Here is a 14,413-nt window from a genome sequence, read left to right as displayed (position 1 = left end):
AGCTGTGTCACTTGCGGTTCATGGGTATATTGTCTGTTCTTTCTTAGCTCAGTGATGGCCCAAACACCTATGACACATCTGAAGTCTAGTTGGTATTCTATTCTTTCAGACCAGGGTGTCCACTTTGAAGTTTATATTGCAAGACATGTCATCACAGCTATAGAAGCCCCTTCTGACAATCCCCCCACCTCCACTATCACACTCTCAGTAGTTCTGAGACTCATCAGAGCCCCTGGGGCATTAGGAAAGGAGGCAAGAAAATGAGACCTTAGCATCCGCCTTTATCTATCTCTTTTATTTCTAATGACAATGAATACAGACAGGATATGTATTCTTTTCTGATATACATTTTTACAAATTAACAATTATTTTATAGAATTGAAATGTTTTACTACATGTTAATATGGACCCGCAAAAATGCTGATTTTATTTCTTATAGCATTTAGCAAAAGCCCACATTCCACTAATAGGGAAATGAAGTACATTACTTGTGTATGCAATGCAAATCGCTTTGAGCACTATAGGGATAAAAGGTCACTAAAGCTATTATGCTATTGTAGGAGAAATGGGGGTTGCATGTCTACTAATGAAACTTGCAGTCATTGTCTTATCCATTATTGCCTTTGAAAGGAAACACAGAATTACATATTATAATTAAAATTCACTGAGAACAAATTATCCCTAAGCACTAAAGAATTAGGTGGATAAATAACTTTGAATCTATAATTTCACTTCCAAGAACCAACTATAAATATACTATGCAACTATACAATCAACTATACATGTTCTCCAAAGGTGGGCAGAGCACTGTATAATGCAATTTCACTCTCAAGTAAATAACACTTCATCATTAGCTTTTCCGTATAATAGCAAAAACTGAGGTTGCATAAAGTACCTAAACCAATTGTCTCAGAGACTTTTAACATAAGAAAGATATCAAATATTACAAAAAGAATTAACAAATACATAAATAGATAACTAAGGTACAATGTGGTAGCATTTAAAAATGTTAAACTGTAGTATCCATCAAAATAATTTCCTTTGTACATGAAAATAAGTTGCAAAATGTACAGTTAAATCAAACCCATTCAGTAACAATATAACTCTAGTAAATATATTTTGCTTCACACATTGACTCAATAGAATATCAGTTTATTTATTATATGCAGGCGCTGTGTTAATTGCTAGGTTCAGAAATGATGAGGATATGTCCCCATTCCTAAGAGCTTCCAATTACATGAGGAAGACAGACACGTAAAGGAATATTTACACTACAACGTGATACTCAAAGAACTGTACTCTTAATTATTCCAGCAACCTTGTTACCCTTGGAGCCAACAGCATAATTTGTTGAGCTAGTTAGACAGTTAGTTGGGAATGCTGTCAAAGTTAATGAAATGAATAAAGCTACCTGACCCATAGAGTTATTTAATAATGGCCTTGTTTTATGAAAATACCATGCTTTATCCAACTGGACTAACAGCGCGAATCTCCACATTTAGATTGTTATTACCATAAGGCTGGTCTGTATTGATTGTCTTCTCATTAACCACCAAGAAGGTGACTGCTTTGATTTCTATTTTTTGTATAGTTTCTGGGGTCTTTTTTAGAAGTGTTTTAAAAATCCTGAAAACCATATTCAATGATAAATGATTGAAAAATTTATTAAAATCTGGCTTTAAATTCCTCTTCCAGAAAATGTTTGCGATTATATTGACGGGGGGGGGGGGGTACGAAGAGAGAGACACAGCAAGGCGCTAGCCCAAACTGGATTTATAAAAGCTAGAGAGCTGGTTAAGGGAACAAGATGCCTGAGTTATCAAATACGCTGGAATGGACAGTGAGGCAAGACTCGTGTGTGAAATAGAGATTCTGCAATGCCGGTCAGGCTCAAACCACCAAAAAGGAGGCAGAGCTAGGCTAGATTCTCTGAGGCAACTGTACAAGGACAAGGAATGTAACACCTATTGTGGCAGGTTTTAAAGCGCTGAGCATTTGAATAAGAAGGAAAATGAGGTCTTGATTTTAGAGGAATGAGAGACATACTACTCTTTCAAACACTTGTGGGGACAACCACCTAAGACCAAAGGCTGGAAGTTATTACAGGGAGACAGAGTTGCTTTCCATGTTAGGAAGTACTTTCTAACAGAATCGTTAAAAAATGGAGGTAGTGAGCTCTTTACCCCTGAAAACACTGAATTAGAAATTGAAAAAAGTCATCTGTCAAGAGTGTTTTAGAATTTACAGGGACTTTCTATACCAGGTTGGAAGCTGTATTAGATTCTAAGGTTATTTTCAAGTTTGAATGAGTCTATGATTTAGAAGAGATATCTTTTGATAAGCAATAGTATCATCTTGTGATTAAATTTCCTATTTAGATATTAAATTGGACTAAGCATCATAGTGTCATCAAATATAATTTATTTATAAACATATCTAAATTAAGATTCTGTATAAAGATATTCTTTCAAATCACATAATCTTTAACTAGAATCACTACATTTAACTATATAGCTACATTTGCAGCAAAATTAGAAATAATTCAGGAGAAAATTTTAGGTACTGGTCTTCCAGTTTCTATTTACTATAAAACAAATGTGCACCTATGGTAGACAGAAGGAAAAAATCTCTATTAGCAGCTCACTGTAAATGTCAGCACCAATTACAGACTTTTTCCTGAGTGATTAAAAAAAAGAGAAAAAAGAACAAATTTCCTTCAGTAAGAATGCTCCTAAAAATGATGTACTTTTAAAACTCAAGTCCTATTGAAATCTTGAGTATGCAGAACCATTGAAACCAAGTTACTTGGAATGCCTAAAATGCTAAATAAATTGGAGGAAGCAATTAGTCCTACATCACAAAACTATTAAGATCCAAATGTGTAAACAGAATGTAGAAATCTTTGGTCGTGGACTCCTGTGTAGGAAGGTATTGGGCTAATCATACGCCACATGCCACAGTCTTTGATAACTAGGCGTATCCTAAAGTATGGCTTTATAAAGTGGAGTAAAGTTGTTTCTTACGTTGAAGAGAAACCTGCTTCCCTACAAGTTCCAGCTTTTGTTTTTAGGTTACCCTCCAGAGCTGTCCATTGGAAGACATTTTTGTCTTACACACTCAATTCTAAATATAATAGGAGAAGAGTTTCCAAACACTGGATCCAATTGAACTGAGAATGATGATCTAAAAGTAAACACTATATATTCAACAATGTATTTAATCATTCCATTATAATTTCTGCCTCCAATTCTGAAAACATAAACAGATGTCTGCCTTTTCTAGTTGACTGATTTTGAAATCGTGTACCTTGAGCTGGGTACAGTGAACACATATGCAATTGCTCTTCTTGGTATCTGGGAAAAATAGAATCATGTTGTAGCATGTAGTTGCTCTCCAATAATATTCTAGTTTCCAAGGGTAGTATGTAATGAATATTGCCATGATAAAGACCTCTTTCCCTCCTCATACCAGAGTCGAGTGTTATGGGAATGTAGTTAATTTTGATTATGCAAATATTCTTCATACTGCTTAGTTGCACAGGCAATAGATGAATAAAAGTGCTCCACGTTTTAAACCAAGTTTGAAGATCACTCTAGGAATATCCATTAACTCTGAATTATCTCATATGTTGAACTTAATCTTTTTTATATTTAATAATGCTATATACTTTTCAATTTCAGAAGACACTACGAAATTAGAATTCTTTCTTTTGTGAAACGTAGTGGAGCAAGACAAATGATAAAGGATTTAGAAATGTTAAAATTTTCCACAAGAATGACAGCAATCTGGATAATGAGCAGAATTGTTTTATCTCTTACCCTGCGGCATTAGCTGAAGGATGATAATGAAAAGAAAGTAGACTTAAAGAAAAAAAAGACTAAAGGAAGAGGCCATAGATAAAGGGATGTTATTTCCTGAACTTACAGACAGGGAAAATAGCTTCTTTGGGGGTACCGAGAATAGAACCTTAGAGATCACTGAGATTTGCATGTCAGAGATCCAGAATGGAGGGTGAGGCCAGAATGATATGTATGGTTCTTGGAGAGTGAAGCCACAGCAACAGGCATGATCAGAAAGATATAAACAGTTTAGTCACTGACCATGTGTGTAAGTGGCCAGATTCCTTGAAGGTTTTGAACACGCAGATCATTTTTTGATAAGGCAGATAGATCAAATGAAAGTGCAAACTTTACAAGATGCAAAATGAGAGAGAACAAGATCAATTATTAGTGGAGCCAAGCCCAGCACAGATTACTATGGTGCCAAGGAAAGAGAACAGTAAATAAAGGAAAAGTTTGGGGCTTTATGATTAGAGAGAGTACTTTTCTTGCAGTTATAACTGATGAAGAGCTCTCAGGTGCAGATGGAAAGGGATGGCAATAAATGAAAATGATTAACAAGTAACATGCAGCAATTGCGGAAACAGGCAGAAAACTTGTGCATTAGAAAGTGTATTAAATCAAATGCAGAGAGAGCCACCTAGGGCTTGATGACAAGGATATTTCTAGAAACATAACCATAAATCAATGGCCAATGAGAAGAATGGTGGAAATAAAGATGATTCGATAAGGAAACAAGATCAGGAAGGGATTCTATTTTTTTTAGTTTCTTCTAGAAGAGATTAACAATTCCTAGAGTCAGTGATTAAAACAATATTTATTTTAAGCATACTTTAATTATTTGTATATGCTTAAATTAACTGTTCAGTAAATCCACATAGAGGTCACCCACTGTGTTATGGTCTTTCTCAAATAATTTGTTTTCAAAGTCTCACACACACACACGCAAAAGCCTCTACTGAATTTTTTTTCTTACACACACACACACACAAACACCCACAGAGGAAAAGGCAGAGCCAACAAAAGTAGGTAGGGAGGAAGGCCACCAAATCTACAGAATACTTTTTATCTCATCTCATTAGGGATGGTCCCTGATTTTGGAATTGCATAATGATGTAGTCTAATATCTTGTTCTATTTTGAAAAATATATTTGAAACTTCTGATTGCATAAATTTATATGGTAAAATAAAAGAACCTTCATTTAGCTGCATTTCCATACTTACAGGAACACACTTCTAAAAAATATGTACATTTACAACAGATTTATATTTACTGCAGAGTGTGGGAAACTCATCTGATTCTGGAGAGGTGCAATCTATACATTACCTGAGATGTAAAGCAGGGGTCTTAAAACCTAAAATGCTTATATCTTTTAAACTGATTAAAGAAACATACCCTTTTGCAAGGCGGAATCATCCTGAGAACAAGGATAATTGATACTCTTCCACTGTTTGGGTTAAAGGTGATTAAACATCTAAACAAATACAGGTTGTGAATTCCACTAATCGTAGCAAAAGCCCAGTCATTTTTTTAAATTTAGAAAATAATTCACTATGAATAATTTACTGAACTGGTAAACCAACACAGTGCTTTACAGATGGTATGTATCATCGCAGAAAACTGATACGGTACTAATTTAAACCCTGAAATTTCTTATTGCAACTCAAATTTAGACATTTAAGAAGTTAGGAAATGCAACAATAATGAGCCACTTATCTAGAAGTCAGATTTTTCACCTCCTCCGTTATGTTGGAACCTGGCAATGATACATAAAAAGGATTTTAGGACTATCCTCCCCAAATCCAAGAACGTCACTCAGTGGGTTACACGTTAAGATAAACTCAGGTCAGGCATAACTTAAACTACTAATTAAATCAAAAGTGCTAATTTACTGAGCTTGAGCCAGAAAAGAAAAAGATATATGATACTGATAGAAATTGAAACCAACCAACACTGAGAACTAATAGAATTAGCAATTTTAAAAGCATTTCAGTAACTGCCGATGGCATGATGGCCTTATAACATGGTACATTATGCTCTTAATGAAGAGTAAAAAAGTTAAGCCATGTTTACTGTACAGTTTAGAAGCCTGGGGAAATACATTGCGTTTTAGAAAAATTTCTGACCAAAAAAAGTGCAAGAAAAGGAGGGCTTAAAAGAAGCTAACCAATGATCAGAAAGGACAGACATTCAGTAACTCTTATACCTATAGTAACAAGGGAGGATTCGCACCTCTTTCTAATTTATTTTCTAGTTCATATAATACAGTGTAATTCAGTTTTACTACCTAAAGAGATTTCTTCCATCTAAATAGTATAAATCTATGAATTTTGATTTGTTTTCATTAGTCTTTTATGGATAGAGTACTTTAAAAATCAAAACGTCAAAGCCTATGGGTTTTATTTACATATGAAAATACTAAATATTCTGGATTCTCCAAGATTAAATTATATTCAATATAATTTTTGATAAAACATATTTTGTATTTTAAGTTTCTGGGAACTGCTAATTCATATATGGTATACATTCATAGTGATTCTCTAATAGAAGGAATATTTTATCTTATTAAGATGTAAAGACCTTTTTACCAACTATTAAGGTTAACAAATTAACTGTAGGTTTCTAGAACTGGAATAGTTTTAGACTGTCTAAGCACACACTAGTTTTAGAAATGATTAGAAAACCATGGGTCCCTGTATTTGTTAAACTGGATCGCCTGGCAGTAAAATTCAGTTAAGGCTCTTGGCATTGGTGAAACTTCTTCCCACTCGGACCTGCTGCTGTGGTAGACCTGCACTTCATCTGTGATTTCATCCGGTGCATAATCGCCACCTAATATATAAATTTTATCTTCAATTCCAACTGCACCTGCATTAAAGCCTGCACATTCAAAAGATCCTTCACCCTTCCAAACACAAGTATCTGGACAAAAACTATAAACCTTATAGGTGGAAAGGTCACATATATACAGTGTGCAGTTGACTGGGACAGCTTTAATTAGTGTTGCATGAAAAAACTGCCCAAATTCTGCTACTAGTTCAGACCACTGATCAGTTGTAGCATTGTATTTAAAAAAGCAATCAAGTGATGGGTTAAAGGCATCCGTAATCTCTACTTCTGATCCAAGAACATAAATTACATTTTGGCATGCACTTGCTTCGGGATAGTATATGCCTCTGGGTAATGGGCTAACAGATATCCATTCTTTGGAAAGAGGGTTGTAAGATTCAACAGCTAAGAGACTTTTAATGTCCTGAGATCCTCTAGTCTTCCCACCTATGACAAATAATCTATTGAGAGCCATAACTGATGTATGCATGGTTCTTGGTGTTTTCATAGTCGATACCAGGAAGAAATCATTTTTGACTGGACAGTAGCACCAGGTTTGATCAGTGGCATCATGGTAGGACTCTGCAATATGGAGCCTAACCGTTCTACAACATGGCCCTTTGCAACCACCTGTCAGGAATATTTTCTCTCCATAACTAGACAGACTAGATCCTGGCAAATCAATCAGGTGTGACTGTGACAATACTTTCCACGAATCAGTTTTAATATTATAGCAAAATGTATATTGACTTTCTCCATTTTCCTCAGTTTTGTGAACAAATATGTATTTTTCAGTTGTGGATGGTCGAGCATCAGGGAAAAGTCCACCAGAACCTTGCACACGCTTAACTGCATCCATGATTATGTCAAAACAGTTTGTGCTTTTGAGTAAACACTCCTCACTGAGCAGACAGTCTTGAAGCGTCTCCTCAGATAACTGATGTAATCTTACTTTTTTAATCAAATGAGGCAGATGCTTTTGCCTGGATTCTAAGTTATGTTTAGTCCAACTAAGGACAACTTTCAGTACGGTTTCTTCTTCAGGAACATTTAATTCATCTGATTCTAGACATTTTTGCAGTACTCCAAAATTCATCTCTAAGAAATCACTGGATTTAAATACTAAAGAAAAGTGATGTTGTACAAAGTACAATGCATGATCAAACAAACGGGTAGAGCCATAGCTATCTGACATAGATAATAACTGTAAACAATTGACAAGATTAATACTTTTTATTAAAAAGTCACTGCAAGCCTTGGATAGGAAGGAAACTTGGAGAAATGATGACAACTGGAAGAACATTTCCACATTATCATCTGTTATCTTTGTTTTTCCAGTATAGGCATAATCAAGAAATGCTTTTACTGCTTTGGAGGACAAATTAGTAATGGTAACACTTCCACCATCTCTTTCTTTCATGTTTACTTCAAACATAGCCCTGCAAAAATAAAGAACACAGAAGAACAAGTAAACAGGAATATTTTATTCCATAACAATTTCAATATTATCTTAAGAGGTTTCCTTATTTTATTCCTTCCTATATCTATGAAATATATTTTTAAAGCATCCTAATAAATTATTTTAATATCTAGAATAGTCATACACCATACTATTTATCCATCAAACATATATATTAAATAACTCCTACACAGCAAAATATATACATTATATCTAAGCTACAGTAACTAATCCAAAGAAGACTATAAAAAGATTCAAATTTTACATATTGATTTGATGTTCTTATATATTATTAATAAAATTAGGGTAAAATCTCTCTAATGGAAGAATTTTTTATCTGTGGCTTTCTTAATATCAACTGTGCAGGTAATAACTAAAATTACTTAAAATGTACAATGCTTTTGGGTTTAGCATTTAAAAATCTCTTTCAAACTAATTTTCATTTTGGCAGTAGTGAAACAAGTGAAAGATGGAATACAGTGAGGTATTAGATACCTCCAACAAGTCTGTTTATGTGGGAAAATCCACCAAATAAGGTAAACTTAAACACACATCTAAAAAGACACATTTCATACAGTACTTTAGGAAAAAGGGAATGTGATTTCATAGAACTAAATAATAACAGTGTACCATACAAAGCCAAAGGCTAAAAATCAGTTTCCATTGAAATAGCCAGAGAGATGGAGCTGAGTCCTCAGATTTGAATAATTACACCACTTTGAAAGTTCTTCATAATAAGTTCTAATTTATCTCAACATGTAAAGTTGATAGAATCTAAGGAATTAGGAACTTTTTTGGCTCAGGTTCAGCAAGAATATAAATTATCTGGAAATGTTTGGGCAGGAGACTAAGATGTATTTCACTATCGGTTTTGGTCAGAACAATATTACCATCCATCCTTACACTAACTTCATATCCAGAGTTATTCATTTTTACACTTTAAACAAACCCATTATGGTGGTTGTCAGTGGAAGAGTAAATAGAGATTAAGATTAAAGGGGAAAGAGCTACAACAAAGAACCAAGGACTGCCAGGTGAGCATTCATTAAGACTCAAGAGCAACTGGCTTTGGATCTGGTTTAATACTGGTTTGTGTTTGTGTCAGTACTGTCCAGGGTACCTTTGTGAGCAGTGTCCCAAGGTGCCCAAGTGCTCTGGAGGGAAACCAATTTAATTAGAGTCTACTCTATAGGGTAACTAAAGGTGTTTAAGAAGCACTAGCAGTCAACTGAAAAACATAAGGGGCCCTCCAAATACAGATTATACCCCTTAGGAAAACAAAGGATGACACAGTGCCTTCCTACTAGGCTATTCAATACTTCTTAATACAAAAATAAATAAATATAGTTACAAAAATTATATATATGTCATATATTATACAGGGTATTTCAATAATGTATATCAACTTAGAAATATTAACTTGTAATGATAATTATATTAGATTATTAAGACATCTATAGTCAGTTTAGGGTAATATTAAGACCATGGCCTCCAGAACCCAGCTGCCTGGGTAGGCATCTAGCCTCTGCCACTCATTAGCTGTGTGACCTTGGGGAGGTGACTTAACTTTACTGAGCTTCAAATTCTTTATCTGAAAACATGGATATTGGTAGTACCTATTTCACTGAGTTGTGAGAGGAACAAATGAGTTAACTGATGCAAAGCATTAACTGGTATTGTTATTATTTTAAGAAAACAAATGCTTTCTATCAGATTCTATGTATTTTTAATTTACCATCAGCTTCTGAATTATCTTTGAGACGATACATATAAGATCATATTTCTATACTTCATCCTATTCATCTTTAAAGCATCCATTAATATCCATCTCAAATTGACCATGTTATCATAAAGCGGTTACATAATATGCGTGATTCCTTTGCAATCTTGTCTCCAATGACTTTACATCTCAATAATAATTTTCATTTTCCAAAAGCATTGTAAAGGGCATTTATCATGCATTGTGTACTTTTCTGCTATTTTTATTTTGTGTTCTTCCTTCCAGTACTCCAGTCAGTTTGATTATAGCACAAATATGAATTAGTGGCCTTATCATACAAAAGCGTAAATTATAGACTTCCATCTACATTTATACATATTTTTATGTGAACTCTACTCATTTAGTAAAATACAATATATTATAAAGGATTTAGGTCATTATGAAACTGTCATTTGTGTTACTTCAAAGCAGTAAAAATTTTTAAAAATCTATTGTTCTAACAATAATTCAAAAAATTTAAAGCAGATCCATAGAAAGCTAGGAGTAAGCTGAACAAAGTAGTAGGGACAAAAATTATGTGCAGGGACATTTAATTAATAAATAACCTCAATATAAAGAGCAGAAGACTGCCAATTCAAATGTTTACATGAACTTGTTATTTTGTTAACATGAAAACATTATAGGGGAATCAGGCTGTATGTTCACATCAGATTATTTCCATTTTTGCCTAGGTTTGGAAATAATAATAATAATAATAATGATTACTAATATTAGTTGAATGTAGTGGACACCATCCTAGTCATTAATTTCATTTAACCCTCATAATGACTCTATGACTTAGGTTCTATTTTTATTATCTTAATTTTTTACAAATAAGGCAACTGAGGCCTGAAGAGGTTAAGTAACTTGCTAAGGTCACACATCTAATAAGAGGTGGAGCTGGGATTTAGATTTAGGGCATGTGTATTAAGAGGCCAAGTACTTAACCCTTATATCATACGGCTTCTTGTGATGAAGAGGTGACATGAAAGCTAAGGGAGCAGTCGAGACACTTGGAAGAAAAGCTGGATCAGAAGAGAGGTGGGAAGAAATTGGTGTAACCTGATTGTGTCAGAGGACAAGAACGGTTAGGGCCCCAGTGGAGTGCAAAAAAGAATAACTTAGGTTACCTGAGAGAAGGGGTGAAAAGAACAGATGGAGACATATAGTCTAGTTAGGCAAACAGCTAAAGACTGTTGTCATCTCCCTGTCCCCAGTGAACCATGATGGAGCACTGAGCCATTGCTCCCAAATTCAAAGCAAAAGCCCTACAGGAACAGGTGTTTAGCAAGTAGTCAACATCAGTTAAGTTTTTGCTGAATGAATTACAGCCTATAAGATTTACTCCAGAAGGCAATAAGAGTAAGGTCTAAGATGATGGTTAGATGTTGGTAGCAAAATAGGAGTTAAACTAAGGATTAAACCAGTATAAGTCAACTTGCATCTAGGTGTTTTTATATCTTAAACCTTACTTTGTTTTATCATTTATTTATCAGAGATTGAAACTCTTTTTACTGCAAATAAAAATTGCTTCCAAAATTGAACATAGTAAAAAATATTGCAATTAGGATTTAAGTTCACGGCAGTATGACTAGCAGGGCTGAAGGCCAGGATGTCATGAAGACAGGCTTGTGTGTCTGCAGACCAAGAGGCCTCTCAGGATGGTATTACCTTGATACAGTTACTACAATACTAAAGTCATGTGTCTGACCTGTAACCTTCAGAATCAGAAACCCACTGTCATCACAGTAGATTCTTACAGTGACATGACTAGGACATTCCCTGTAGGATGATATACATGGGAACCAAATCATATCTGGAAGGTTGTTCAGAATCAGAACAAGTTGGTGCTCTCCAGAAATGCTTCTGGAGATATTTCCTTACTACAGGAATATCTTTGCCAAAGAGAGGAGAAATCTTGAAATCCTCTGGGTTAGAGTCCTTCTCCCCTGGATAATCCGTGGATACAATAAATGACTGAAATTTATTTTCCTCTCAGATTCTTCATTTTCTTCGAACTTGGCTTCCATTTTTTATCATTCTGTCCTTTCCTCTTACCTAAATGATACAGCGAAGGGATCCCCCGAACAAAACTGACCCCAGATCAAAACAAATTTTTTTCCCAGAAAATTTCAAGGGACTAATGTTCCATAGACCTCTAGGAAATGCTGGCCTGGGAAGACCTGAGTTTTAAAAAAAGTAGTCTTAAATTTTTATCCTCAAAATCATTAGTTACTCTTAGGTTCTAATTAGCTGTTTTTACAAATTAAAAATTACTGCTGCATGCTCTTGTGGGGTAAAAACTGAGTATAGTTATAAAAAAAAGCATAATTATCCGTATCATAAAATATGAGGCACAGCTGTATAGACAAGGAAAAGTACCTGAAAAAGTCACTGCATGCTGCTAATACACAACGATGACATGGGATTGTTTCATCTTTCATGATTATTTTGAAATCATAAAAGACATTTTGTTCTCTAAAATTCTGTAGTACACTTAAGATTTTCTGTCCGTGATCTTCTGACACAAGGAAGCTGTTCTTCTTCTCAGATGGAATTCCATTACATGAATTTCGTCGATTGAAATCATATGAATTATCCATAGCCAATTCTACCTGTTCTTAGAACTGGAATGAGAAAACAAAAAATCAGTGATGGAGTAGAGTCCTAATGAAATTATCACACTCCAACATTTTCTCACTTACTGTCAATTACACAAAAATGCTCACAAAGAACAATTATAAGATAGTAACGTTCTAAACATTTTTTTCATGATATTTAATAATAAATTCCTTTTAATTTTCTTAAGTGATGAGCTCACTGGGATAAAAAGTATTTTATTAAGGTATAACATTCAATGCTATATAATTGTTTCAGATAGCAAAATTTATAAGTTGTATAAAAAGCTTAGATAGGATCTCAGTGTATGACCAGTCTTATTGTTACACATAAGAGGTAATATTTATACAGTAGTTATCATTTGAGTATATACACAACACAGCCCTCTCCCCTCCCATCCATTTCCTTCTGGTAGCCAAGCAGATGTTAAAATACTGATCTTGAAGCATCGATATGTACCTTCTGAGGTTAGACTTTTAAAAGAGAATTGATTGAAAAAGATCAGAGTGCTAGATTGTATTAACTTTTGTAGTTACAGCCTTTAGTAAGGAAGAAAACGGTAAGCAGTGGTTCAAATTGGCCTAATTGAAAGCAGGAAGGAAAACAGCAGGAAGGAAAAAAGCAGGAAGAAAGGTCTTTTAAACATGAGGCCAGAAATCCAACATAGTTGAAGGTCAGATAATTGTGACTTTCCCAAACTGCAAATTCAGCTTCAAGCATAAAAGTTTGTACCACCAAAAGCAAGGAAGTGGGAAACAGAAAGTAAAAGGAGACTGGGACTTGGGGAGACAGAGAAACAGGGAATCTTGATTCCTCAGTATCTTTCTGTTCTGGTTATCTACTGTTTTGCCAATGACCCCCAAACTCCATGGCTTAAGATAGCAATTTATCATTCTCTCTCATGGTTCTGTGGGTTTAGCTGGAGCTTCCTGCTTGGGGGCTTTCACATGGCTAGAGGCGGATGGCAGCTGTGGCTGAAGTCACCTGAAGACCTGACTGGATTAGAGGTCCAATATGGTTTCTTCATTCACATTTCTGATGTTTCAACTGGGATGGCTGAACGGATGAGGCCCTCTCTCTCTTAATGCCCTCTCTTCGTGTTGGCTAGCTTATGCTTCCTCATCACATGGCAGTCTCAGGGTAGTCAGACTTCTTGCACGGTGGCCTCCTTCTCCAAAAGGGGGTCTTCTAAGATGCCCAGGTAGAAGTTGGATACTGGAGAAGTACTCTCAATGGTCCTACAGCGTCAATCAAAGCTCCATTCTAGGACTGAGACAAGCTACTGCTGTGTTGTCCGATATAGTAACCATAAACTATGTTTAGTTATTTAAATTTAAGTTACTTAAAATTAAATAAAATTAAAAATTTTGTACTGTGGTTGCTCAAGTCCTATTTTAAGGGGTCAGTAGCCAAATGTAGTGGGATAGTTAATTTTATGTGTCAACCAGACTGGGCCATAGGCTGCCCAAACTGGCTAAACATTATTTCTAGGTGTGTCTGTGAGAGTGTTCTGGAAGAGACCAGCATTTGAACTGGTGGACTAAGCAGACTGCCCTCCCTAATGTGAGTGGGACTCATCCAATCTGTCGAAGGTCTGAATAGAATAAATGGCTGAGTAAGAAAGAATCCTTTGTCTCTGCCTGCCTGTCTTTGAGTTGGGATGTTAGTCTTCTCCTGCCTCTGGACTAGGACTAGGACTGGAACTACACTATCCACTCTCCTGGGTTTCCAGAGTGCTGACTGTAGATTGTGAGACTTCTCAGCCTCCATAATCACGTAAGCCAACTCCTTACAGTCAATCAATCATTCTCTCTCTCTCTTTCTCCAATTGGTTCTGTTTCTCTGGAGATCCCAGACAATACATGTGCCTAGTGGCTACTGTATCGTACAGCACAAATATAGAAGAT

The 14,413-nt window shown here is 35.2% G+C and overlaps 1 protein-coding gene across 4 annotated transcripts in view; it reads right to left on the bottom strand.

The window, feature by feature from the left end:
- Positions 1 to 278: 278 nt before the first annotated feature.
- The window catches only part of KBTBD3 (kelch repeat and BTB domain containing 3), a 38,168-nt gene continuing 24,033 nt past the window's right edge, over positions 279 to 14,413 (bottom strand). For 3 of the 4 annotated variants that reach the window (XM_014851340.3, XM_070490359.1, XM_070490360.1), the window contains 2 exons: positions 12,270 to 12,514; positions 4,610 to 8,108 (listed from right to left, as the gene is read on the bottom strand). In XM_014851340.3, the coding sequence (XP_014706826.1) occupies positions 6,506 to 8,108; positions 12,270 to 12,490 (1,824 nt within the window). In that variant the 5' untranslated portion in view covers positions 12,491 to 12,514 and the 3' untranslated portion in view covers positions 4,610 to 6,505. Of the gene's footprint in view, positions 8,109 to 12,269; positions 12,515 to 14,413 lie in introns of all 4 variants that reach the window. The other variant, XM_014851339.3, reaches the window with a different exon arrangement.

Source organism: Equus asinus, chromosome 20 (genome assembly GCF_041296235.1).
Source record: "Equus asinus isolate D_3611 breed Donkey chromosome 20, EquAss-T2T_v2, whole genome shotgun sequence".
Classification (NCBI taxonomy): Eukaryota; Metazoa; Chordata; class Mammalia; order Perissodactyla; family Equidae; genus Equus; species Equus asinus.
Note: the sequence above shows the minus strand (reverse complement) of the source record. Positions and strands in the feature narration are given on the sequence as shown.